General features: G+C 43.7%; 1 protein-coding gene across 2 annotated transcripts in view; it reads left to right on the top strand.

Annotated features, from left to right (window-relative positions):
- LOC138261023 (metalloproteinase inhibitor 1-like) overlaps positions 1–25,769 on the top strand; it is a 57,282-nt gene that overhangs the window by 17,406 nt on the left and 14,107 nt on the right. The window contains exons 2-5 of one of the 2 annotated variants that reach the window (XM_069209629.1): positions 4,329–4,495; positions 5,451–5,533; positions 8,136–8,250; positions 20,729–20,850. In XM_069209629.1, the coding sequence (XP_069065730.1) occupies positions 4,372–4,495; positions 5,451–5,533; positions 8,136–8,250; positions 20,729–20,850 (444 nt within the window). In that variant the 5' untranslated portion in view covers positions 4,329–4,371. The remainder of the gene's footprint in view (positions 1–4,328; positions 4,496–5,450; positions 5,534–8,135; positions 8,251–20,728; positions 20,851–25,769) is intronic. The other variant, XM_069209630.1, reaches the window with a different exon arrangement.

The following is a 25,769-nucleotide window of genomic DNA, read 5'->3' as shown; positions in this document are numbered from 1 at the left end:
GTATCAGAGGCAGCAGCAGTGCAGTCTTCCCTCACGTGTAACACATGTATCACAGGCAGCTGCAGTGCAGTCTTCCCTCACATGGAACACATGTATCACAGGCAGCAGCAGTGCAGTCTTCACTCACACTGAACAGATATATTACAGGCAGCAGCAGTGCAGTCTTCCCTCACGTGGAGCGCAGGTATCAGAGAAAGCAACAGTGCAGGCTTCCCTCACATGGAACACATGTATCACAGGCAGCTGCAGTGCAGTCTTCCCTCACATGGAACACATGTATCACAGGCAGCTGCAGTGCAGTCTTCCCTCACATGGAACACATGTATCACAGGCAGCAGCAGTGCAGTCTTCCCTCACATGGACCGTATGTATCACAGGCAGCAGCAGTGCAGGCTTCCCTAACATGGAACGCGCATGTATCACAGGCACCAGCAGTGCAGTTTTGCCTCACACAGAAAAAATATATCACAGGCAGCAGCAGTGCAGTCTTCCCTCACGTGGACCGCATGTATCACAGGCAGCAGCAGTGCAGTCTTCCCTCACGTGGACGGCATGTATCACAGACAGCAGCAGTGCAGTCTTCCCTCACACAGAACAGATGTATCACAAACAGCAGCAGTTCTAGCTTCCCCTCACAGAGGACAGATTTATTGCAAGCAACAGCAGTGCACTTGTCCCTCACACAGAACAAATATTTCACAGGCAGCAGCAGCGCAGGCTTCCCCTCACATAGATCAGGTTGATTGCAAGCAGCAGCAGCGCAATCTTCACTCACATGGAAGGCATATATCACAGGTAGCATCAGTACAGGCTTACCCCAGCAGTGCAAGCTTCCCCTCACAGAGGACAGATTTATTGCACGCAACAACAGTTCATTTTTCCTTCACACAGACAAATATTTTATAGACAGCAGCAGCGCAGGCTTCCCCTCACATAGAACAGGTTTACTGCACGCACCATTAGCGCAATCTTCACTCACACAGACAGCTGCAGCAGTAAAAGCACAAATGCTATTGGCAGGACAAGTGCAGACTGTACAGCAGCAGAGTAAGTTTCCCCGCACACACAAAACAAGTACAGCTCAGGAAGTAGTCAAGCACATACCTCTCACAAAGCGCAGATGCGGTCTGTGCTCAAGCAGTGCCTGCTTTCCTTGCAGCTTGTACATTAGACCCATTATAGCAAAAGCAACACTGTGTAATTGGGTGAAACAACTTTCCACACTCATTTCAGATTCTGCCTGGCCTGGTAAGAATTCTTGTGGATCAGCTGCAACTGTTTTCTCCTGAATCAAGCTGCCACCACATGGATTTTGTACATCACCCGAGATACTTTGTAATGAGTTAAGAGTGCAGGTGATGACAGAGCTTCATTGGTCTGGGTTTTTGTGTCCATTGCCTAATTGGTTGAAATGCATATTTTCTAATCAGTACAATGTGTATTGTTTTTTTCTTCCTGATACATACCCCAATGCTCAAACCCCTGGAAACTGGATTCAATAACAACTATTTATAAGGGGCCTACTTGAATTTTAACCAGAACAGGATGATCATGTGCAGTAGTAATTTCCACCTGATGGCTTATTAGATGGCAAATAAGCCAGTGGACCTGACCCAGTCCAGTGGGAAACTGTGCCTTTCTTCTTGAATGCAATGATATCAAATGCCTAGTCTGATTACATCTCCTGCACTTTTCTTCTACAACCCTACACTTCCTGTGTCTTTCTTACTCTTGCAGTTCTTTGTAAACCACCATTTATGTCTTTGTCAGTGTTTTCATAACTTCTTTTTCCTCCTTCTATCTTCTTTTTCTGCCTTTCTCTCTCTTGACCTGCGTCAAAGTCAAAGTATGATGATGAAAATAAAGCCCCAGTCCGCAAAAATAAATGCGAATGCCCAACACCTGCTGCCACAGGCGCAAATTAAGCATTTTATTTATTATATCTGGGTTATATGCTATGTAACTGTGTGGTGAGCTAATGAACTTCAGAAGCTAAGCGTGTGGGCTCACGAAAAGAAGCAGTGTGGGAGACCAGCTCTTGTTGTGTCCCAAGACTCCTGTTTAGTTCTTTTCCCATGTAAGGCAGCAACAGTAACATAGACATTAGGACCTGAAAACCACCAACCATACGGCTAATGCAAACATGTAAGAAAAGTTACTACAGGGCGTTCTATGGAGTTTTGTGTGGTAAATGTCCTTGCTCGTGGTAAAGACAGAGCCCTTATTGTGGTGGAAAGTGGAAAAGAGCTCAAATATTACAGATTAGTCAAGAGAGCTCTGCAAATGATAAAGAAAGATGAAGAGACTTGTCGGATGCAGATCAGTAAGAGTTCTCCTCTTTGATTGATTCATTATTGACTTCAGTCGGCCTCGATTAATTATTGTTCCAATACACGGAGCGCGCCACACAAAAGATTTTGCTAGACCTCTTGAAGTGGTTTATCAAGTCCCTTTATTGAATAACTCGTTCAATAGACATGCAGACCACAACTTGCATACTAAATGCAATGCTCCTTGGTCAAACAGATGCAATTACAAATGTTGTAAATAATCTTACAGAATAATACTACATATCTTTTACCACTTTGACAGAGACGATTATGAATGTACTACTATGAACTGGTTTGACTATGTGTTGCTGTTATATGTAGTTTTTCTTTTAGATATTGGTATAAATATTGTGAGGTCATAAGCAGTGCATTGCATTTGGTGTCCAAGTTTAAATGTCTGTTATGCAAGTTATGGTGTGTGGTGCTAACCACAACTTACACATTTTAGTGTTTGTTCAGTATTAATTCATAACCATAGCTGCACTTTAACTATTTAGATGATTTTCTGTGTAGTTTTAAATAAGTTGAGGTATTAACAGCAAAGCAAACATAACTTCATTTAACAATTGGTTTTTCATTGAATGTTTTTTTTAAACATATTCCACATCCACCTGGGCCCAACCTTATTTGTGAGAACAATCTCTTCTGTGCGCAGCCTCCCGTGGGCAGGGGGCTAGCATTAGGACTTCACCTCTGGCCAAGGCCTGCCCAACCCTACTCAAATGGTGTGCCTTTATGTTTTTAACTCGATTCATAAGTCCTCCATGGATTTGCAAATTAATGGTGCAGGCATCACTAAAATGTAAGCTCTATATGTCTAGATCGAAACACACTTTAAACTCTAATGTCTCAAAAATGCTAATCAGATTTAAACCAAAACAAGTAAAAGTACTGCTTTGAGTAAAGATACATTTACAATCCTAGTCATTTTTCTGGTTCAAGTTAAAATTTGAAATTGAACAATTTGGACCTACCTCTTAAAGGCCCTTGACAGACATATGTGTGCAAAATGTGTCATGTATAACCCACTTGTATGTAATTGATTATAATAACATGGTTAAAAATAATTGGGCAATATGGGCAGTTTCAAACCAGAATTTGTGACAAAAAACGATCTCCTTCAGAGACATTCGTGAGAAGGATTAAATAAATGCTCACAGTTGCCTAACTGAACACTCAGGAGACACTTTCTGACCAGCGCATGCAATATATATTTTGAAACACTCACTCAAACATTCATTCAGTCACTCACTCATTGACTCACTCAATCAATTGATATATCACTGCAGCCCGCTAATCATGCCACAACATAGTTGATGAATTGGCCTGAGATCCCTGTAAATTTGTCCCTGAATCACTATGGCATGCAAAATAATATCAAATATCTCAAGCATTGTAATAGCTGCAAACTCAGATGGGTACCCAGGTTTTCCTACGAACTTTCTGACGTTGTTCATGTTGTAGATCCCCCACTTAGTAGAAATCTACATCATAATACCCATCATGTATGTGACTATGAATTACATGTAAGAACGATATTCTGTTATGCACAAATAATAACAAATTATATAATCTTTATCTTACCGATGGATGAAAGGGAATTTCAAACCCAACAATTTAAAATATCTTCCATGTGTCTGTTTCTCTTCTCATCAGTTGTTGCACTAAATTCACATGTCTGCCTCCCTTCCTTCTGAGAATTGCCTGCTCTCCTTGCAGTTGTGCTTCAGCCTTTCAGGCTATTGAGGCAAAAACAGCTGTCAACAAACTGTTAAAGACTTCAGGGGCTCCTGTAAATCTTGGCACATGAAATGCCCCTTGTGTGCCAACCACGGCACAGCAGAGCAGCAGCACATTTCTAACATTTTCGTTTTAGGACCACTAGCAGCTCCAAGGTCAGGCCCGTTATGTACCTGTATCATAGTGCCATCTGTATAAAACCTCAACGTTTACCAAAACCTTTCATGTTGATCATTCTTTTCTTGCCTCCTTTGAAAGAAGAGTCCCAGCATAATCACATCCATTGACCTTCAGAAAAAGCATGGATACCAGGAAGTGGATCACCGTCATGGCGGCTCTACTCTTTGTAGGGGTCGCTTGCCCTGCAGAAGCTTGCAGATGTATTAAAGACCACCTGCAGCGGTTTTACTGCAATTCAAATGGTGGTGAGTTTTCAAAGAATTAAAATGTATTGTTTTTTATCTACATTTTATTGTGGTATATTCTATTTGGTTTTGACAGTAAGTAGGAATGCACTGTTTTAATTCCAGAAAGGAGTTGCTTTAAAGAGCTGTATGTGAGAGCCCCTCAATGTATAAATTAATTTCTATCTTAAGAGTTGTATTGGTATTGTTTAAAAGACCTAGATGGGGTATTCAATATCTCACAAGCTGAACTTCCCAAACTTTTTCCAGAGGTTGATCTTCAAAGTTTGTAGGGCGTACACTCAGCGTGACTATGGGAACCTGAGGAAAGCCACTGAGCTCAGGGAACTCCAAATGATAACAATGCTTTCTTTAATTTATTTTATGGAGAAGGCCTTATGTGCCCATTATTGGAACCTCAGTAGAGTCCCCTAGAAGGTTTTTATCTAATACCTGTGGGGTGATATGTTAGTTGTGCTGCAAAATGAATATTACCATAATTCATAGTCCATTGGGGCCATTCTTCAAGATACACCAAATAACTAAATCAAGAGCTATCACAATCTAATTTAGAAGCTGACTTAAAGTGCAGACAACCAGTGCAAGAGGGTGAGAAGGTATGATAGCTGAAACTCAGTTTGGTAATCTAGTCCCTGTTTTACCTGAACTCTTTAGAAGCCTCATACTTTACACAGTTTCCCTTCAGTGTTATGACTGTTCACACACACTGTCAAAGTGCAGTATTTCCTCTCCTTAAGGAGTGAAAGTGCTTGTTCTGGAATTCCTTATGGATCCTTCTGTTTCTTTTGCACTTTCATTCAGCTAGGGAGGTCTTACTAGTGCCACAAAGACTCCCAGGAGAAGACATACAAAGTTAAAGAATTCCTTCTAGCCTTATGAGTGTTACCATTCATTGAATTATTAGGCATCTTTTGTATTAATATTTGATGCTGATTTTCCATGTTTTATTTGACAGTGCTGAAAATGAGGTTTATTGAACCCATGCAGATTACCGATAGCGGTTCCCAGGTGACGGGCTATAAGATTCAACTCGATGAGGTACCTATCTCTTTTTATTACTTCGAAGAGCCCACATCTTCAGATGTAGGAACTTTCTGTGTTTGGAAGGCTGGTGTATTTATTAGAGTAAAGCAGAGTTCACGTTTAAACCTAATGATTCCACTTGTAAGAGGTCTGCTGTGAGCCCACATCAATTCATTTATTTGACCTTCATGGGTTGCAAGAAAGTACCCCTGTTCTTGATTAACCATTGAAGTAGTAGTAAGCTGAGAGAGTACAATTCACTTCATGGAGCCGACTTTGGGTCATTTTAGTAGCGCCATTAGCAGTCCATCCAAGAAGGGCACATTGATGATATTGAATCAGTGACAAGGCTGTTCAGTAGAAGGTGGTTTTGTGGAGGGCTCAGCACCTAATCTGCTCTCTTTCTCATGCCAACTGAGAGAATACACATAAGAGACTCTTTGAGCACCATATCCTTGATGGCCATTGCTGTTCACTACCCTACCTCTGCTCCCTGCCAAACAGCCCCATCCCTATATGTGCCCATGCTCTTACCATGAACTCAAACATTTTCTACCTTGACCCCTGCCGCTGTGCTGTCCCTCAGTTAGACCCATCCAATTCAGCCTCTTTGGACTCCCCTTCCAATTCCATGACTGATACCATGACACTATAGACCCCACACTCCTCTTTCTACCACTGCAATTGTGCTACATGCCTGGAAACATTTATGGGCTCCTAGTGGACAGCATGACCAATTGTGGGAGCAGAGGTTTCTTTGAGAGATTCCCCCCATGTCTTTTTTTGGAAGGGTGTCTGTGTTGCAGAATCAATACCTGACCACAGACTTCACTGTTAGATGCAGAGCGTTTTGACTACTGATGCATGGTTTTATCGACCGCATATCTTATACATATTTGTGTAAACTGGTATGTAACTGCTTCTATGGTATTCTATTATCAGGGTTGAAATGTCTATGGTAGGAAAGATGGAAATGACAGTGTGAAAAAATGGAAAATGTAAATTGCACTGATGGCTAAAAAAAAGCATGTTTCACTTTATAAAAATGACAACCCAATAAATGAACACTTGCAGAAAGTTTAAAAATGTGGAACCAACAATCCCTCTATTTCCAATAGTATCGAGGAGCTCAGAACACATTGAAGGATCCTTATGATTAGGACACAGACATTGACCATGGAGCCTGCTTAATATAAAACACATAGAAAAGCTGGTTTGCTCAGATTCAGTTATCCCTCAAGGAAACTACTTGATAAACCTCATCATGACATGGAATGGCCTTCAAGGTGCCAAAACCCCATTCAGGATAGACATACAGGAAACACCAAATATTTGGTATACATGTGAGAAGGATGCTTTACGGATCACAAAGGAGGAAAGGAAGCTTCATGTGTGGGAAGTAGTCAGACTATTGTTAGAGTTTGGGGTTTAAGTTAGAGTAGGGCTGTTATTGGAAATCCATAGGAAATGTGTGGATTTCTCTTCATGGGGCATCCAGAATCATCTGGCTCTGACAGCGGCTCTTCCAAGGGCTGTGGTTGATTGTGTCAGCCATGGTTGCGTATTAACTGCCCAATCTAGTGAGGCTGGCCCGCCTACTTCTATACTTCAGTTAACATACTGTGAAACCCCCACCCTGCATAGTAGGCGGGCTAGAATTAGCCTCTAATTTGCTGCAATATTTCAGTTGCCTATTTCGGGGTAAACTTCCAGCAAGTAGCCACAACCATTACTGGGTTTTCCACTTGAGTGTTTTGCCACCATAGTGGCTTCTCTTACGGCAAGTGCAACCAACTGATTGGCGATGCCTCGACTAAATTGGTATAGCCCTTTAAATTTGGTCTCCCTCTCTCCAAAGTCTATGCAGAAGTCACAATACCATATCGTCAGAAGGAAGCGGTGCTTCTCAGACTCTACAGCATTACTTAATTGTTGATTCTGTTAGGATCGTTAGTAGGGCAGTGAACAATAAGGGCTAGATGTAGAGTTTGGCAGATGACGTTACTATGTCACAAACGTGACGGATATCCCGTCCGCCGTATTACTATTTCCATAGGATATTATGAAATCGTGATAGACAAATGGAAAACACATCACGTTTGTTATGGAGTAACCCTACCCGCAAACTCTAAATCAGGCCCCAAGTAATTTTGCCATAAAGAAGCAACGGCAAAACTTTACACCATGTAGAAGAGACCAGCCAGGTGGCAAGTGCTGCAGCAGTGACAGCTTTCTTTCTTCTATATTTACTGGTAAGTTCTGAAATAATTTCTTCTCCCTTGGACCTCAAAAACCAGGGAAAATGGCAGCTTTGATGCGTGTAGCGGTCCCTATTCACAATGAAATTCAGCGAATCTATGATTCTCATGTATTTGAAAAATCATCACTATTTTATAGCCTTGACAATGCAGATTACAGATGATCTGCCACTAGTATTTCAGCATACAATAGCCTTTCACTCAAGGGTCTCCCACGGTCTCCATTATCCCAGTGAAAGAGAGATGAATGAGTGGGTGTAACTTCTGCATTTAGATAACACATACATCTATAAAGCCAATATCTTATTTCATATTATGAAATGTCACATCCCCATGCTTTTACTCTCTTTTTATGACAGGTATTGAAAGGCAGTGCAGAACTGCAGTCCTTGACGTTTATCAGTTCATCGGCTGGGACTTCCTGTGAATACCATCACAGTGAAAGTGACTACAACGTAGAGTACCTGGTCACAGGTAAGCCCCCTCTGGAGATCTTTATGTAGGACGCAGCTTCAAGAGTCCTTCGGGGATATTTTGTATTCACCATTGCTTCGTCTCCTCTAAAGCATCTCTGAAACCAATGTATAACACCCAAGGCCCTGCTTTGCTAGTGACGATAATGATGATGGGAAAATAGTACAGTGCTTACTGTCACCATAGCACTTTAAAGCAGCTATTTGTACTTATTTGACTTGTAAGAAATTGGGTTGTAAGTTATCCCCTTCGCTGTCAGGCCTTTTCCCCCTCCTGTGCCGAGCCTTTTTTTGGCTATTTGGGGCAGTTCGCGCTTAGGCCCTCATAACTTTTTGTTCACATAAGCTACCCACGCCAAATTTGCGTCCTTTTTTTCCAACATCCTAGGAATTCTAGAGGTACCCAGACTTTGTGGGTTCCCCAGAAGGAGGCCAAGAAATTAGCCAAAATACAGTGAAAATTTTGTTTTTTTCAAAAAAATGGGAAAAAGGGGCTGCAGAAGAAGGCTTGTGGTTTTTTCCCTGAAAACGGCATCAACAAAGGGGTTGCAGTGCTAAAATCACCAACTTTCAGGAACAGGCAGACTTAAATCAGAAAACCCAATTTTTCAACACAATTTTGGCATTTTACTGGGACATACCCCATTTTTACGTTTTTTTGTGCTTTCAGCCTCCTTCCAGTCAGTAACAGAAATAGGCGTGAAACCAATGCTGGATCCCAGAAACTGAAACATTTCTGAAAAAAGTAGATACAATTTTGAATTTAGCAAGGGGTAATTTGTGTAGATCCTACAAGGGTTTCCTACAGAAAATAACAACTAAAAAGAAAAAAATTGAAATTGAGGTAAAAAAACTGCAAATTTTCTCTACGTTTTACTCTGTAACTTTTTCCTGCAATATCAGAGTTTTGAAAGCAATATACCGTTACGTCTGCTGGACTCTTCTGGTTGAGGGGATATATAGGGCTTGTAGGTTCATCAAGAAATCTAGGTACCCAGAGCCAATAAATGACCTGCACCCTGCAGTGGGTTTTCATTCTATACCGGGTATACAGCAATTCATTTGCTGAAATATAAAGAGTAAAAAATAGCTATCAAGAAAACCTTTGTATTTCCAAAATGGGCACAAGATAAGGTGTTGAGGACCAGTGGTTATTTGCACATCTCTGAATTCCAGGGTGCCTGTGAATTACAGGGCATTTCTCAAATAGAAGTCTTTTTACACACTCTCTTATATTTGGAAGGAAAAAATTTAGAGAAAGACAAGGGGTATTAACACTTGTTTTGCTATTCTATGTTCCCCTAAGTCTCCCGATAAAAATGATACCTCACTTGTGTGGGTAGGCCTAGCGCCCGCAACAGGAAATGCCCCAAAACACAACGTGGACACATCACATTTTTTGACAGAAAACAGAGGTGTTTTTTGTAAAGTGCCTACCTGTAAATTTTGGCCTCTAGCTCAGCGGGCACCTAGGGAAACCTACCAAACCTGTGCATTTTTGAAAACTAGAGACCTAGGGGAATCCAAGATGGGGTGACTTGTGGGGCTCTGACCAGGTTCTGTTACCCAGAATCCTTTGCAAACCTCAAAACTTGGCTAAAAAAACACATTTTCCTCACATTTCGGTGACAGATAGTTCTGGAATCTAAGAAGAGCCACACATTTCCTTCCACCCAGCGTTCCCCCAGTTCTCCCGATAAAAATGATACCTCACTTGTGTGGGTAGGCCTAGCGCCTGCGACAGGAAATGGCCCAAAACACAACGTGGACACATCCCATTTTCTGACAGAAAACAGAGGTGTTTTTTGCAAAGTGCCTACCTGTAGATTTTGGCCTCTAGCTCAGCCGGCAACTAGGGAAACCTACCAAACCTGTGCATTTTTGAAAACTAGAGACCTAGGGGAATCCAAGATGGGGTGACTTGTGGGGCTCTGACCAGGTTCTGTTACCCAGAATCCTTTGCAAACTTCAAAATTTGGCTAAAAAAACACATTTTCCTCACATTTTGGTGACAGAAAGTTCTGGAATCTGAGAGGAGCCACAAATTTCCTTCCACGCAGCATTCCCCCAAGTCTCCCGATAAAAATGGTACCTCACTTTTGTGGGTAGGCCTAGCGCCCACGAAAGGAAATGGCCCAAAACACAACATAGACATATCACATTTTATCACAGAAAACAGAGCCTACCTGTGGATTTTTGCCTCTAGCTCAGGGAAACCAGAGCCTGGGGAAACCTAGCAATCCAGCAAATTTTTGAAAACTAGACACCTAGGGGAATCCAAGATGGGGTGACTTGTGGAGCTCTGACCAGGTTCTGTTACCCAGTATCCTTTGCAAACCTCAAAATTTGGCCAAAAAAATCCTCTCATTTCGGTGACAGAAATTTCTGGAATCTGAGAGAAGCCACAAATATCCTTCCACACAGCGTTCCCCCAAGTCTCCAGATAAAAATGGTACCCCACTTGTGTGGGTGGGCCTAGCGCCCACGAAAGGAAATGGCCCAAAACACAACGTGGACACATCACATTTTTCACAGCTAACACAGGTGTTTTTTGCAAAGTGCCTACCTGTGGATTTTGGCCTCTAGCTCATCCGGCCCCATGGGGGGCAGAAATGGCCTAAAATAAGTTTGCCCCCTCAACCCCCCCGGGGAGTGACCCTTGCCTAAGGGGTCGCTCCCCTTATGTGACGGCGCAAAAAAAAAGATCCCCAGTGACTAGTGGTTTCTGCCCCCCTTGGGGGCAGATTGACCTAAAATCGGCTGATTTGCCACCAAGATTGGCAGAAATGGTCCAAATACAATTTGCCCCTCCAGGGGAGCGACCCTTGCCTAAGGGGTCACTCCTCATCTCTAAAAAAACAAACAAACAAAAAAAAAAAACACAAAAAAAAAATTTGCCCTGGTGCCTAGAGGTTTCTGCCTCCCCGGGGCCAGATCGCCTAATAACAATAGGCCTATCTGCACCCAGGGGGGGGCAGAAATGGTCTAAAATAAATTCCCCCCCCCCAGCCACCCCGGGGAGCGACCTTTGCCTACGGGGTTGCTCCCCTTGCGCAATAGCGAAAAAAAAAAAGATCCCTGGTGCCTAGTGGTTTCTGCCCCCCTTGGGGGCTGATTGACCTAAAATCAGCCGATCTGCCCCCAAAGCGGGCAGAAATGGCCTATATACAATTTGCCCCTCCAGGGGAGCAACCCTTGCCTAAGGGGTCGCACCCCATCTGTTAAACAGCAACAACAACAAAAATCCCCGGTGCCTAGTGGTTTCTGCCCCCCTTGGGGGCAGATCGGCCTAATTAAAATAGGCTGATCTGCCCCGGGGGGCAGAATTGGCCTAAAATAAATTTGCCCCAGCAGGGGAACGACCCTTGCCTAAGGGGTCGCTCCCCTTACGTGAAATTCACGAACAAAAAAAAACCTCCCTGGTGTCTAGTGGTTTCTGTCCCCCTTGGGGGCAGATTGGCCTCATACAAATAGGCTTAAGGGGTCGCTCCCCACCTCTAAAACAAAAAAATAAACACATTTGTTTTTTTATCCCTGGTGCCTAGGGGTTTCTGCCCCCAGGTGGGGCAGAAAAGGCATTCAAAATAAATGCCCCCCCGGGAGCGACCCTTGCCCAAGGGGCCGCTCCCTCATGCAAGTTTCCTTTTTAAAATTAAATCCCTGGTGTCTAGTGGGCGTTTCAAAAGCCAGATTGCTTTGCAATCTGGCTTTTGAAACGCAGAGAGAAACTTCAAAGGGAAGGAAATAACTTTCCTTCCCTTTGAAGCCTCTCTAGGCCTCCCCCACGTGATCGGAAGAGAAATGCAAAGCATTTCTCTTCCTATCGTGCTGGAAGCTGAGCTTCCAGCGTGATGGGAGGTGGCCCTGTGACAAACAGCGTGCGATCGGGCGCTGACGTCACAGGGTGGGTGGTGAGGGTCGGGGGAGGAAGGGGAAGGGCTTCCCCTTCTATCCCTGCCTTGGGAGTTAGGGGGGGAACCCCACAGAGGGAGCGGTAGCGCTCCCTGTTGGCTGTGTGCACAGGACGTAATGGTTACGTCCTGGGCACAGCAGCACTGTGCCTCAGGACATAACCATTACGTCCTGGGCACAGAAGGGGTTAACAGGGGTGTGAGTCCTGGTGAAGCAGCAACCACAGTCCTTGTCAGGGTAAGGCACAAGCATACCCCATATCAACCAGTACTCAACCCTGTGGTAGCTTGGCACAGAGCAGTCAGGCTTAACTTAGAGGCAATGTGTACAGTATTTGTGCTAATATGGGTAGGCCCTGCTCTTTCCACCACCCCCGTTTTTCTCATCCCCCCTCTCCCCTTCACTCCCCATCTTTCTCCTTTTTTGATCCTACCAAACTCCCCTCATTCCTTCTTGTTCTCCTTCCTCCTGCTTTTTTCTCATATCAGTTTTTTCCCTTTCCTCTCCTTTGCCTCTCTCACTTTTCCCTCCTATTTCTTCCACTTTTTTCCTCGGCCTTTCTTCTTCCAGTGTTCCTCCCCCCTCTTCCTCCCTTACTTTCTTTCCCTCTCCCTCAGTTCTAAGGAGACTTCTCCCCTCCTCTTTCTCCAACATTATCTTTCTTTTCTATTATTGTCTTGGTCTCTCTCTTTCCCCATCCCTCTGTCTGCCTCCCTTCTTTTCCCCTCCCCCTCCTTTTGTCCCTGCCACCTCCCCCCGTCCCCACGCACACCCCTTTTCCCTCTCTGTTTTCTCCCTCATCCCTCCCCTTTCCTACCCTCCTCCCTTTTTTCCACCCCCTCTGCTTTTTTTCTCTCTGTTAGTCTATCAAGTGTTCTCCCCTTCTCTCCCCCTCCCCTAATTCCCCCGTTCCCCTCTCCCCTCCCCATTGACCCACTGTTCATTCTCCTTGCTGCATTTTGCAGCAGACTTGTGGGATTACCTTTCCCACAAGTCATTTCTGCAACGCACCTCCCAGTGGAGAGACGAGGTGCCCGGGCGTATGGGACTACATACCCCATAAGCCTGGGCCCTTCACTGACGCTCCCTGCTGATGCGCAAGTCGCGCTGTGAGCTGTACTGACCCAATCGTCCTCCGAACGTCGGAGCGGATTAGCTATATTTAGCCTTCCCATGACCCGGCCCACTCGAGCAAGCGGCTGTGACAGGGAATTCTTTAGGTTGCAGAATGAGATGCTGCCTTTGGAGTAGTAAGTCTGGCATCTCCCCCCAGGGGGCCACATCTAAGATGCACTTTGAGACCTCTTCATGTACCCCCAGGGAACTACATCAAGAACACGCTCTGGGACCACATTGTTTGTCATGTTTTGTATGTTTTTTTGTTACATGACTCTGCAGCCTAATGGGTTGCTTTTTCTGTACCTGTATTCTTGTAGCTATTCCTGGACAATTCCCTACACCTTGTTTTTTCTCCAAATTGACCAATGTAGATATCAACATTAATTAGCTGTTCTTGTTCTAGGCTCTAGATAGGCTTTGGGTAGCTTAAAGAGTAATGTATTGTCGAATAATTTACTTATTACTATGACACTCTTCTGGCATTCCTTTCTGATTCGGACCTTCATTCCTTCATAGAGTGTGACTACAAGGGGCAACTCCCCCCCCCCCTTCCCAGACCTGAGGCAATGTGTCTTTTCATCATAGGGTAAGAGACCCTGCCCTGTGCATATTATTTAGGGCCCTAACACAATAGAGTTGCACGGCTGTTTGTGTGACCCACAGCATGGTTTTTCACACTTGTGTGTAGTGACTTGCAGCGATTTTTCACACGCAGCGCGTACACGCCATGTTGTTAATTTAATGTATTTCACTAATCGTCTTCCCTTCAGGCCTTTCTAACTGTTTTCTCGAACAGGTAGGCCCAGTGTACATTTCAACGTATTTGCTCACTTTTGAGCTCAGCCAGCCACCCCTATAAATAGGAGGGATCCTAGACCGTGACGAATGCCCCAGATCAGTTTGGCTATAGGAGAGGGCAGAAACATGTTGGCCATAAAAAATTGGATGATACCATGAACCATTACATTCAAGATTGTCTCAATTGTTTATAATCTTACCAACAAACACAATTATTAAAGGATTAATTATACAGGTGATTTGTGAGGTAATTTTAGCTTATATTCCCTTTCAACTGGATCCCCTCTATCCAGAAAGAATAATTTCAGCACTCCCTCTGAGTTCTTTTGACAACGAGGTTGAGTCCGCCCAGGTGGTATCATCTTACCTGGGTGGGACTAGGTGATCAAATGATGAAGCAGGACACTATAATGTGTGTGAGACCACCTAGTCCATAAGGGGAACACCCCCACCTTTCATCGAACAGCCGGCCACCACTACCACATCCCACACTGACAATCAGATCACCAAGTTGGTGACGTGTTGACAAGTAGAACGGGCCAACGTAGCCTGTTCTTAGCATTCCCCATAAAGTATTTGTGCAACACTTCAAACAGTAACACAGAAAACGACCCTACACCAGTTTAGAACAATAGAGCAAAATTAAATACATAAAGCAAGACCAAAACGACAAAAATCCAATTAATAGAACCAGGGGCATGAGTTTTTAAAGATTTCAATTGAAAACAGCACCTAAAAGCCTAAAGCATTAGCTGGGGATATTTGGTCATTCTGGACTGAGTCAAAGTCGAAAGTTAAGGCCGACTGTGATGGAGCATTGGTTGGGTACAGTCCTTGATTAGTCCAGCTGAAGATTTACGTTCTCAAGTGTTGTGCCAAGAGTCACGTTTGCGTTGGAGAGGGCCACAAGGATCAAGAAGAGTGTCATGGGAGGCTCTTGGCATGCTGCAAAGATCAGGCTGGGCATTGCGGATGGGTGGGTTGGAGCTTTGCTTTGGCATTTCCACTTGAGTGGTTGATAATGCAGTGCAAAGATTCGAGCTGGTGGAGCTCTGCTCTGATTTTCGGTTCGAGCTGCGCAGTCTCGTGTGAACTGGCCTGTTCGCGGTTGTGAAGGGATCAAAAGCTTGTTTCAAGTTCACTGAGCTACACCAAGGGTCCAGGACCTAAGGGACACCACTTGGGGGACAGGAACGTGCTGCAGCTGTCTCCAGAATTTTTTAGAGGAGCCTTTTAAGTCCCTGTGGCTCAGATCAGGAGGCCAGCATACTAGCCGTTGGAGTCGCTCTGGGGTCCTGGGTTCAAGATGAAGATCTTTATCCCCTGGCAAAAAGGGCAACAGTCATCAGGTCAGCACAGCAGGGTGGTAGCTCCTTCAGAGCAGCAGTCCAGCAGAGTGGCAGTTCTTTCAGCAGTACAGCAGTCCTTCTTCCAGGCAGAGTATCCACAAGTTCAGAAGTGTACTGAAAAGATGGTGTCTGAGGTCCAATATTTATTCCCAGTTGTGACCTTGAAGTGGGGGACAAACTTCTCCTTCCTCACCTGTCCTGGATCCAGACTAACACTAGGGGGTATGCATCCCTTTGTGAAGCCTTTTTCAGTGTAAGTGGGGCTGTGCTGCCTCCTCCCTTCCATCCTTCCACCCCGGCACACCTAAGCTCCCTATACTGTGCAGCTGTGTAAGAGGAATACACAGAGCTCAACTGTTGGCTACACCTACTCATGTGACTCAGGTATAGGATACAGGCACTAAATGGCTAAGGCAGGGAAATGCAAACTTCCTAAAAGTGGCATTTTCAAAATTGCGATGACAAATCTGACTTCACCATAAGGAACAATTTTTCACCCCAATTCCAAAAGACACCAAACGTGAAGGGATCACCTGTTCCCATTTGGGAGTTACACTTATAAACTGTAATAAGGCAAATCCAATGCTATCCTATGGGAATGATAGGCCTTGCAATAGTGAAAAACGAATTTAAATAGTTTTTCACTACAAGAACATGTAAAACTTAAATGTACATGTCCAAGTTTTTAATTGCACTGCACCCTGCCCTCCGGGCTGTCCAAGGCATAACCTAGGGGTGACGTATATGTATTAATAAGGAAGATTTGTTCTTGGCAAAAGGTTTATTTTGCCAGGTCTACCAAACAGTTTAAAACTGCCCACATAGGTTCTGCAATGACAGGCCTGAGACAGGTTTACAGGGCTACTTAGGTGGGTGGCACAATCAGTGCTGCGGGCCCACTAGTAGCATTTAATTCACATGCCCCGGGTACCTGTAGTACCACTTTACTATGGACACACATTGGTGATGTAAATATGGCAATAGAGTATAAGCCAATTCTATCATGTTTTAGGGAGAGAGCACAAGCACTTTAGCACTGGTTAGAGTCCTAAGACCAGCAAAAAGGAATTCAGCTAAAATAGGACGAGTGGAGGTAAAATGTCTGCGGATTACCCCAAAGAGAGGGCCAGGTCCAACATGACTGTTACCCAGTATAAAGACCTATGAAGCATGATGAATCACAGGTGTCAGGGGCTTGATTCACAGAGAAAGTCACAAATATGCACCAGTAGGTTTACTACCTTGTGTAAATGCAGATTAATTACTTTGGAGGAATTCTCAATACATTTTCACTTTTTGCATGAAAGCCTGTGCCAGTCGCAGCTCTCCAAGCACAATGCTGGAATATTTTTAGGAACAGCTTTTTAGATTCAGATAAGGTATTTCCCAAATGTGTAACTGTATACACTGTACAACTAGCCATGATGAAATGCCAGAGCCTTGGGCAGTAGCATAGGTCTTGCCTGTATAAGAATCATTTTTTTGCTGTGGAGAGACTCCTATTCCTTCACCCCCACAAATGGTGTTCTACTTGTTTCCCATCTTAGAAACTGATTTGACCTTGCCCTTGATGAAAGTTCATCTCTGAATATTTCTAGGATAGCAAGGACTTAAGAGGAGCATGAGAAAGTTCCCAAGTTAGTGGATGTTTTCAAACTTTCAAAGGGAACCATGGCCTGTCATTTCCCCTTGAGATTGCTTTACTCATGCACAATATTATGCACTCATGCAAAAAAATAACTTGCGCGTTAAATGATTTAGGACTGGAAGCTCATCATTTTTAAATAACTTTCTGTTACCAATGCAGCCATAAGTCACATTTACATGCACACACGGCTTTGTGAATTGTCCCTCTGGATCTTTAGGTGCGAAGTAGTTGTATTCATTAGGGAGTATGTACCCTGCATGAGTTGTCACAATTACCAATTACCAATTCCTTTGGATAGTATGATTGTGTGCCTTAAGGGTACACAGTCCTTTATGACTTGTAAGTCAGACTGTGTGATGATTAAGACAAAGAAAACAACAGCAGGCATGATGCGTTGTTCCCTAATAGGTCTCCAGCTCTATTCTTATGGCAGGCACACTAATGCTTGCACAAGTTCTCACATCCTGCACAAACACTGCCAACTGCACAGATTCCTGAAGAAATCACAAGTAGCGCAGCGCTGGGGCTGCAAGGATTAAGCTATGAGTTGGAGGGTGAGCAATACAACATACATTGGTGTAATAAATATCAGTGTTTTCAGAGGAAGCAGGCTTTCAATTTTTTTGCTAGTACACTTCTCTTTAAAACTATACTATACAGTGGATTTTAGCGGATTTGAATAAATATACATGTATGAGCTTAGCTGCACATGTAAGAACATCCTAAATGATGCACAATACTCCAGGATTAAAATACAAAAAGACATCTTGCACACCTAACTTAATGATAATTCAGAACTTCATCTCCTATCATTGACATTGATTCTCCAGGAAAGAGGAGAAGGAATTATATATATTTGCACCAAATCCCACTTCAGTAGCTTAGATTCTGGCCAGGCTGTCAGTGGGGATTGTGTGAGAACCCACTGAGAAAGGCAATAGAAACAAGGGTTAAAGGGTTAAAGGGGTGAAATTCTTCTGGTGGCCCCAGTGAGAAGGGTATCACCATTTACAAGTGATGTATCCCCTTCAGTATTGTAATATATTTGAAATCTAGAGAGGAAGGCGGTGAGACTCTTTTTTTCAGAAATCTCAAAATACAGTTTAGAAGCAACAAGCTTAAACAGGATCTTGGCAAAGAAAAGTAAACTTGGTTCATGACTGACTTGTACTTGATATGAGGTTGGGCGTTTTGTGATGCTGCATGATTTAAGAAATCCACCCAGCATTAAAAATGCTCAGGATCACATGATAAGGAAATGGTACTGCAGATAAATTGACTTACGTTTCATAGAATTAGGGATAATGTACTTAAAGGTGCTTGTTAAATACAGATTTAATTAACTTATTGAGATAGTCTATCTTAAGAGCATGAAACGTCAATATGGAACATTTTTCACTTGATGTACAGATGGCAAAATGGTGGAATAACTATGGCTTATTTTGTTTAAGGTGACTTGTATCTTTTTTTGGCTAGAACTGTTAGTTTTTAAAATTAGGAGGATTTGGCACGGACTGGGTGGCATTTGCAGGAAACCCTGGCAATTAGATAATTGCTGGATTGTTTGCAGAATTGTTGGAGTTTCACTTTCTTTCAATTTTTACTTACTTTCTTCTGACTCTGCAGAGGTATTCAGTGAGCCGGCAGGGAGAATTATTTTCCGCATGACAACTTTGGCTTCTTAAATAGTGTCACAAGTGTTTCAGTTAAGCAGTTTAAGTATTTTATTGGAAAACATGGGGTGCCTTCACTGAGGGATTAAAGTGATTCTACCTGTCAGTTTTTCAAAGGTATATGCCAGGCATTTATGAGCTTGCATTAGTTGGTTGGATTTCTCGATTTGATAGACTTTTAGTGAAAAGGTGGTCAGAAATAATCTTTCTGGGCCTTTTAGTTATGCATTTTCTTCAATGTTGTTTAGTACGCTGTTAAATGCTACCCAGGCAGCATTGGAATTAGGGAATTACTTTATGGGACTGCACAGAGTGACCTTGAGAAAATCCAAACAGTAAGGCCTCCAGCAGTTTTTGAAACACTGTGACTTAAACTCACTGCAATGAATGTCAAATTGAAAAAAATCAGTGAAGAACAGGTAAGGAGTCACTGCAATAGCTCAAATAAGTGTGTTATAGAAAACAATGAGCAGCATTAAAAAACCAACCCATTCTAAACAAGAACCTCTTCATCATACATAAATGCATCACCGACAAGACAGGGCAGGGTCAAGAATTGTGTTCCTGTTATTCCACCGGGACACATTATGTGAAAAGCTGTGACGTTCAGCAGGGAAGACTGTGGATGATGGTTGGAGCTGTATGTATTAGCACTAAAGTCTTTGTGACATATGCTGTGTGTGGAGACAATCAGTTATTCTGTAAATTTTTCAACATAGTAGTTTTTTGTAACACCCTGCTTTCTACTGAAGGTTTTCCCAGTTCTTTCACTCCAAATGTCAATTTCATTTGCTGTTATTTTATATTAATCATCCAATAAGTAACTGTTAAAGGGAACGCATATATATAGAGTCTACGGCAAAAAACAGGGGGATTTGTGCTCATAGAAAGGTTAGAGAAACCAGGAGAGATCTGTATTCCTGAAAAAGCAATGAGGATGAAGGTAATTGATACATGAGAAAAAATACAAAACGCACAATAAAGCCAGAGCTGTACAGCACCCAAGGATATCACGTTGCACATTAGAGTTAAAAGATAGAAGGACAAAAGATTGTTGCATTTGCCTGGTTTTATTTACCTGATGTCAGGTGTGTTTTTACGTTGTCTCCGTAGTACAGTAATTGAAGTCATCCTTATTGGGATCCAGGGCCAGCTTTAGGGAGGTGTAACTGGTGCGGCCGCACAGGGCGCTGACCTGGAGGGGGCACTGACTTCATTGGGGGAGCTGTGTTGAGCAATAACCTATGATTTAAAAGTTCCTGCTGTAGAATTCCTTATGCACCCAGTTTTCAGGCAGCAGTAAATATGTCAAGATAATTCTTGTGATTAAAGTTCCTGCTAGAGAGAGACCAGGGTTTTGACTAGTGACAGTGTTGACTGGCCTTAAAGTAGCGCAGAAGGTTAATATGCCTGCTGCAAAGAACAGATCTGTATTTTACGTGGATAACTGAGTGGATTAGTAAGGCTAGCCTTTACCAGCACTTTTGCCGGGTGGTAGTGAGGGAGTCCAAGGCAGAGGTTTTGGGGGGTGCCAAAAAAGATTGTTGCACCAGGCACCACCAGTGCTAAAGCCGACCCTGCTCTGATCAATAAATGTGGAATGTAATCTGCCCCCTCCCCTGCAAAGCTACACTTCCAGATGACCTTCACGTAGTTTCCCATGTTGCTGTTGACATCACTGTAAAGTTGACCAGGTTCTAGGATGGTACATCGTTCTAACCAAACCGCCCCAGGACTTTCAGAATCTTCAAATGTGCACCTTTTCCCAAGGAGACAGCAAAGTGTGTTCACTGAGAGAGCATGCACCCAGTGCTTACATTGTAATCTGTGTATTAATGGAGGTTACTGAAAATAGCCTGAAAGCCTTCAATCCCAACTTCAATCCAGCACATTCATGTAATTGCAGATTATTTGAATACCACAGCAATTAGAGACCATAGGGTAACACCTGCTAACAGAAGCTTCTTTTTTTCCACTCAGCTTACAACAACAGTGGTGATGTCAGTGTGAGTGGATGCAACTATGTCGTACCGTGGAATGAGCTGTCTTCAAATCAGATCCTTGGCATCCAGGGAGCCTATAGCGAAGGATGTACCCGCAACGTGAGTACCTGAGGGCCTTTGATAATGGTCTTTCTGTGAAATCAGTGGGAAAAGAGAAGTTGAGAAGGAGAGTGACTAGGGGAAAAGCAGAAAAAGAGGGATACAAAGATGGGGAGAAAGTAGATTAGCTGGAAAGTGACCTGTTCAACGAAGAAGTTGGCTGAAAGGAGAGGATAAGACATGGAGCACAAGAAAGACGATTCTGAATCAAATATTTTAGGATTTTTATTGTTTCAGATCATTGAATCAATTTACAATTTGTATTACAAAACTGGCAAACAATTTAACATTCAATGGAATTAGGAAATTACACAACTACTCTCAATCATACAGAATCAATGAACTTTCATTATAGAGAAAGTAGATGACCATTATTTGCTGGACTCTTCACCCACAACCTGTTCAGAAAATATTTTAAATACATTAAAAGTACGATGAACTATATTAGGCTGTTCATCAGATAACAAGGACAGTGAAATATTGATTTCAGCAAAAGCATATTTTTAGAATATGCAACATGTACGACGTGTATTACTGGGTTTTTATGTTTTGTTTTTCTTGTAGCATTGATAAAGTCCTGATTATTTTGAGAGTGTTTAAAAATGATGCAAAGAAAGAAGAATTAATATTTGGATGGACAGTAGACAGTTACACAATGATCTTGGCTAGATTAAAAAGCTGTAATACAATGATCACATTTTGTAGATCAAAAGCATACTGCAGAACATCGGTCTCTGCCTACCGCAGGCACAGAGGGGCAGATTTAAGAAAAGTGGTGCTGCGGCAACTGCAGCACCACATTTCTTACGCTCCTTAGCGCCCCACTTACGCCACCATGTGTGCGCCGTCTTTAATATACGGCGCAGCATGACGCAGGCCAGGGGCAATAGTGTAAACATTTTTTACACTATTGATGTACTGTGTAGGATTGGCGCGAAAATGTTGGTGCTAATTCTGCACCTCACATAGGGGCCCATTGAAAACAATGGTGTGCCCCCTTTTAAGGCCTGCTCTGTGCAGGCGTTAAAAGTAGCTGCAAAAAATGACGCAGTGAAATCTCTTAGAATCCACTGTGCCATTATAGACGCCCCCCTTGCATACAATGTGCCACTTTGTAAATCTGTCACGGCGAATTTGGCCTTGTTGGGCCCCATTAGCATAAAAAAAAATGTATGCTAGTGTGGTGCAAGGAGGTGCTAGGGACTCGTAAATCTGTGCCAAAGTGTCTACAGGAGAAGTACTTTATATCTCAGTCAAAGTACTCATGTCGACAAGCAATTCTAGATGGTCAGTAGCTGCTGTACTAGGAGTCAAAATTAATAAAATTAATTGGAACCCCCCACCTTTCAACAGCAAACCTACAATACATAGCTATGCACAAGTGAGGTCAGACACATCCCCCTCCTGAAGTGATCCGTGGAATTATTATTACCATGTACATTAAAGAAACATTCTCATATTCTATACAATTCATAGCATGACATAATCTTTCCGGTATGATTGTTTATTCTTGTATCTCCCAAGATCACCCTGTTTTTCTGTGGCATATTTTTTTGCAGCTTGAACATTGAACTTGCAGCCTTCCCTACAAACTTCATCTTTCAATATATGAGGAAAAATACACTTTATATTTATTCCTCCCCTTCCCATCATTCAGTACCACAATATCGTCCTACACTTTCACCAGCATTTTTGATGTAGAAAATCTTTTTCCTTCTTTGCATATCCAAATAGTTCCTTCACCATCACAGCATCACTAACTTCCACCAACCAGTCTCGTTTCCTCTCTTCTGTATTTGTGCTGAACTTTACATTGCACGTTGGGCAGGTGCTCTGTTTCTGTTGCAACCATCCTACATTTAGCAAGCAACTAGTCACTCTCGCTTTCAAACGTTTTATCAGCAGCACTTGTGTGCAAGGAGGTGGTCTGGTGCATACTGCCCACCACAAAGCTTAAAGAATCGCTTTCAAACTTATTGTTTTGACAAGACAGTTGCAATGCATCGTAATTACCCTATTAAAGCACTCAACTACACCATTGCTGTTAGAATGGTATATAGATTACTTAGGGCCTGATTTAGGTCTTGGCAGATGGGTTCATCTTTCACAATGGTGACAGATATCCCGTTTGCTGAAATGTAAATCCCATTATGTTCTATGGGATTTCGATTTCAGTGTACGAGATATTTGTCTTCTTGTGATGGAGCAACCTGTCTGCCGAGACCTTACTCAGGCAGCCGCTGGCCGAAGTCATCCCGCTGGAAGACCGCCAGTGCGGTCATGACCCCGCCAACCCTAATATGCGTTCACCGCAGGGCCGGCGGGCAGAAACAGTGTTTTAGCCAACCGGCCCGGCGGTGAACAGGGCCTTTACATTGATGCTGGCTCCTAATGGAGCTAGCGGCAATGTGGTGCTGCGGCGGGTAGAGCAGCACCCGTCGTGCATTCCACTGCCTGTAATTCAGCCAGTGGAATGCACGACGGGACTGTGAATGGGGCCCCTGCACTGCCCATGCCAAGTACATGGACAGTATAGGGGCCCCCAGGTGGCCCCGAGTCACCCATTCTGCCAGCCTTTCACTGGTGGTGTTAACCGCCATGAAAAGGCTGGCGGAAGGGGACTCATATTCCCAAGGGTGCCCCTGCATGCAGCGCCACCCTGGAGCATTACAAATGCCAAGACCGCCAGGCTGCTGGCTCGCGGCACCTTGGTGTTGGCGGTGTTTCAAACATGGCGGCTCCACCATGTTCACAATATGGCGGCCAGGCCACCACGATCGCGGCAATCCACTTGCCACTGTGAGTCTGGCGGTCCCAGGACTGCCAGACTCATAATGAGGGCCTTAGTGTATTTCAAACCTATTACTTTAAATACTCTTCCATTTCACCTAACATCAAGTACAATAGCTAGCCCAAACCTTGCTAAATGACATGTACCTGGCCCAAGTTTTTTTTACATTTCTTTTAATATATATCTTATTAGTTTACAGGTGGAAAAAACATACACCCACAATAAATGGTTTAAACTACCTTTTCCTCGGTTCCCTCGCTCCGTGTCCACTCCCAGCAACCAGTTAGATGCTCCTTGACCTGCATGGTCCATCGAAGTGGTAAACCTGATAAGAGTTTAAGTTTTATGCAAAGTTATGAGTTAAGGTCTTCATCAGCATCTGTTCCAGTGGCCGAGTGCGATTGTTCTGATGTTGTATCTCGCAGATTCTTGTGATAGATATAGAGGTTAATTCATTTGAAGTGAGAGTTCCTAGATACTGTGGGTATGTGTGTAGTGATTCTTGCCCATCTCTGCTCGCCTATAGGTGTCCCCAGATCCGTCTGCCATGCCAGACGTAGTTTGTCAAGAGGAAGGGAGGTTTCTTTATGTAAAGCCCTATAAAGGGCTGATACCACTCCTCACCCCGTGTGCAGATAACCCAGCATCCATCATGTATAGGCTGCTCATGGGGTCCTAATTTCCAGGATCTCTGTATGACTCTTGTGATTGAATTATATGAGAGGAACATTCCCGGGGGGACATCAAATTGCTCCCTCAAATCAGCAAAGGTTCGCATTTTCCCGTTACTAAACAGGTCCCCCAATACTGTAATATTATATGTGGCTAGTCTCAAGACCCCTGTCAGAGCCCGCCCCCCCGGCAACTCTGTCAAATCACCTATCGGTATTTCCGACGCGTATGGGAGCGTGGCTCGGGTGCGCTGCAGACCACGCCTCCAGGACATGCGCACAGTATGTAATATCAGTGGGTGCCGTGCATGTCGACCCCCGGGGATCAGTAACATGTTCAGGAGGGCATGGAGAGATTCACCCATACCACGCTGTACATCTGATTCTTCTTGTTCATCCTGTAGTGATCTCGCCAGCCATTGCCGCTGACAGGCTAAATAATAGACCTCCACATCTGGTGCAGCCAATCCTCATTCCGATGTGGGTCTCTGGAGTGTACTCAAGGCTAACCAATGTCTGCTCGATCCCCATATAAAACCAGTTACCGTGGTGTTAATGTCTTTGAATACTGATTGTGGGATAACTAATGGGAGTGTGGAAACGTAGTACAGCAGTCTAGGTAATGCTACCATTTTTATCAGTCCCACTCTCCCTGATACCGACAGTGGAAGTGTTTTCCGAAATAGAATGTCAGCTCTCAGTTTCCTAACTGCCCGATGCACATTACCCTCCAGTAAATCTTCAGGTTTATGCCATATATTGACCCCCAAATAGCAAAACGTGGAAGGGGTCCAATCAAGCCCCCATGTGTTTCCCACCCTCAGAGCTCCCTTTCTCAAATGAAAGATAGGAGATTTCCACCAGTTAATGCGCAGTCCGGAGGAGTCTCTGAATCTTTCCAGCATTACCATCACTCCTGGCAGACCGGCCTCCATGTCTCCCAGAAAGAACAGCATATCGTCCGCGTAAAGCGCAATGTGGTGTTCTCGTGCCTCAACATGGTGCCCCTCATAGTAGGCTCCCGATCTCGCAGCCCGTGCAAGCGGCTCTACCGATATCGGAAAGAGCAGAGGCGACAGGGGGCAGCCCTGTCAGGTGCCCCTACCGATCATAAATGGTTCTCTCACTGTCCTACCTGTGCGTACTCATGCCATTGGGTTTGTATAGAGCAGATTCGTCCACCGGACAAAGTCTTGCCCCAACCCCATGCGTAGCACTACCTGATCTAAAAATTCCCACCTAAGGCTATCAAAAGCTTTCTCAATGTCTACGGCAATAATTGCCACATTCTGTAAGGCTGGGGAATTAGAGTGTAGGATCGAGATCAGTCGTCTTATATTCAGAGCTGTGTTGCGCTGGGGGACAAACCCAGATTGGTCTTTGTGAATAAGTGTTGTCAGATGAGGTAAAAGCAAGGTAGCCAGTATCCGGCTAAGTATTTTGTAGTCCATATTGAG

The sequence above is a fragment of the Pleurodeles waltl genome, chromosome 10 (assembly GCF_031143425.1).
Source record: "Pleurodeles waltl isolate 20211129_DDA chromosome 10, aPleWal1.hap1.20221129, whole genome shotgun sequence".
Taxonomy (NCBI): Eukaryota; Metazoa; Chordata; class Amphibia; order Caudata; family Salamandridae; genus Pleurodeles; species Pleurodeles waltl.
Note: the sequence above shows the minus strand (reverse complement) of the source record. Positions and strands in the feature narration are given on the sequence as shown.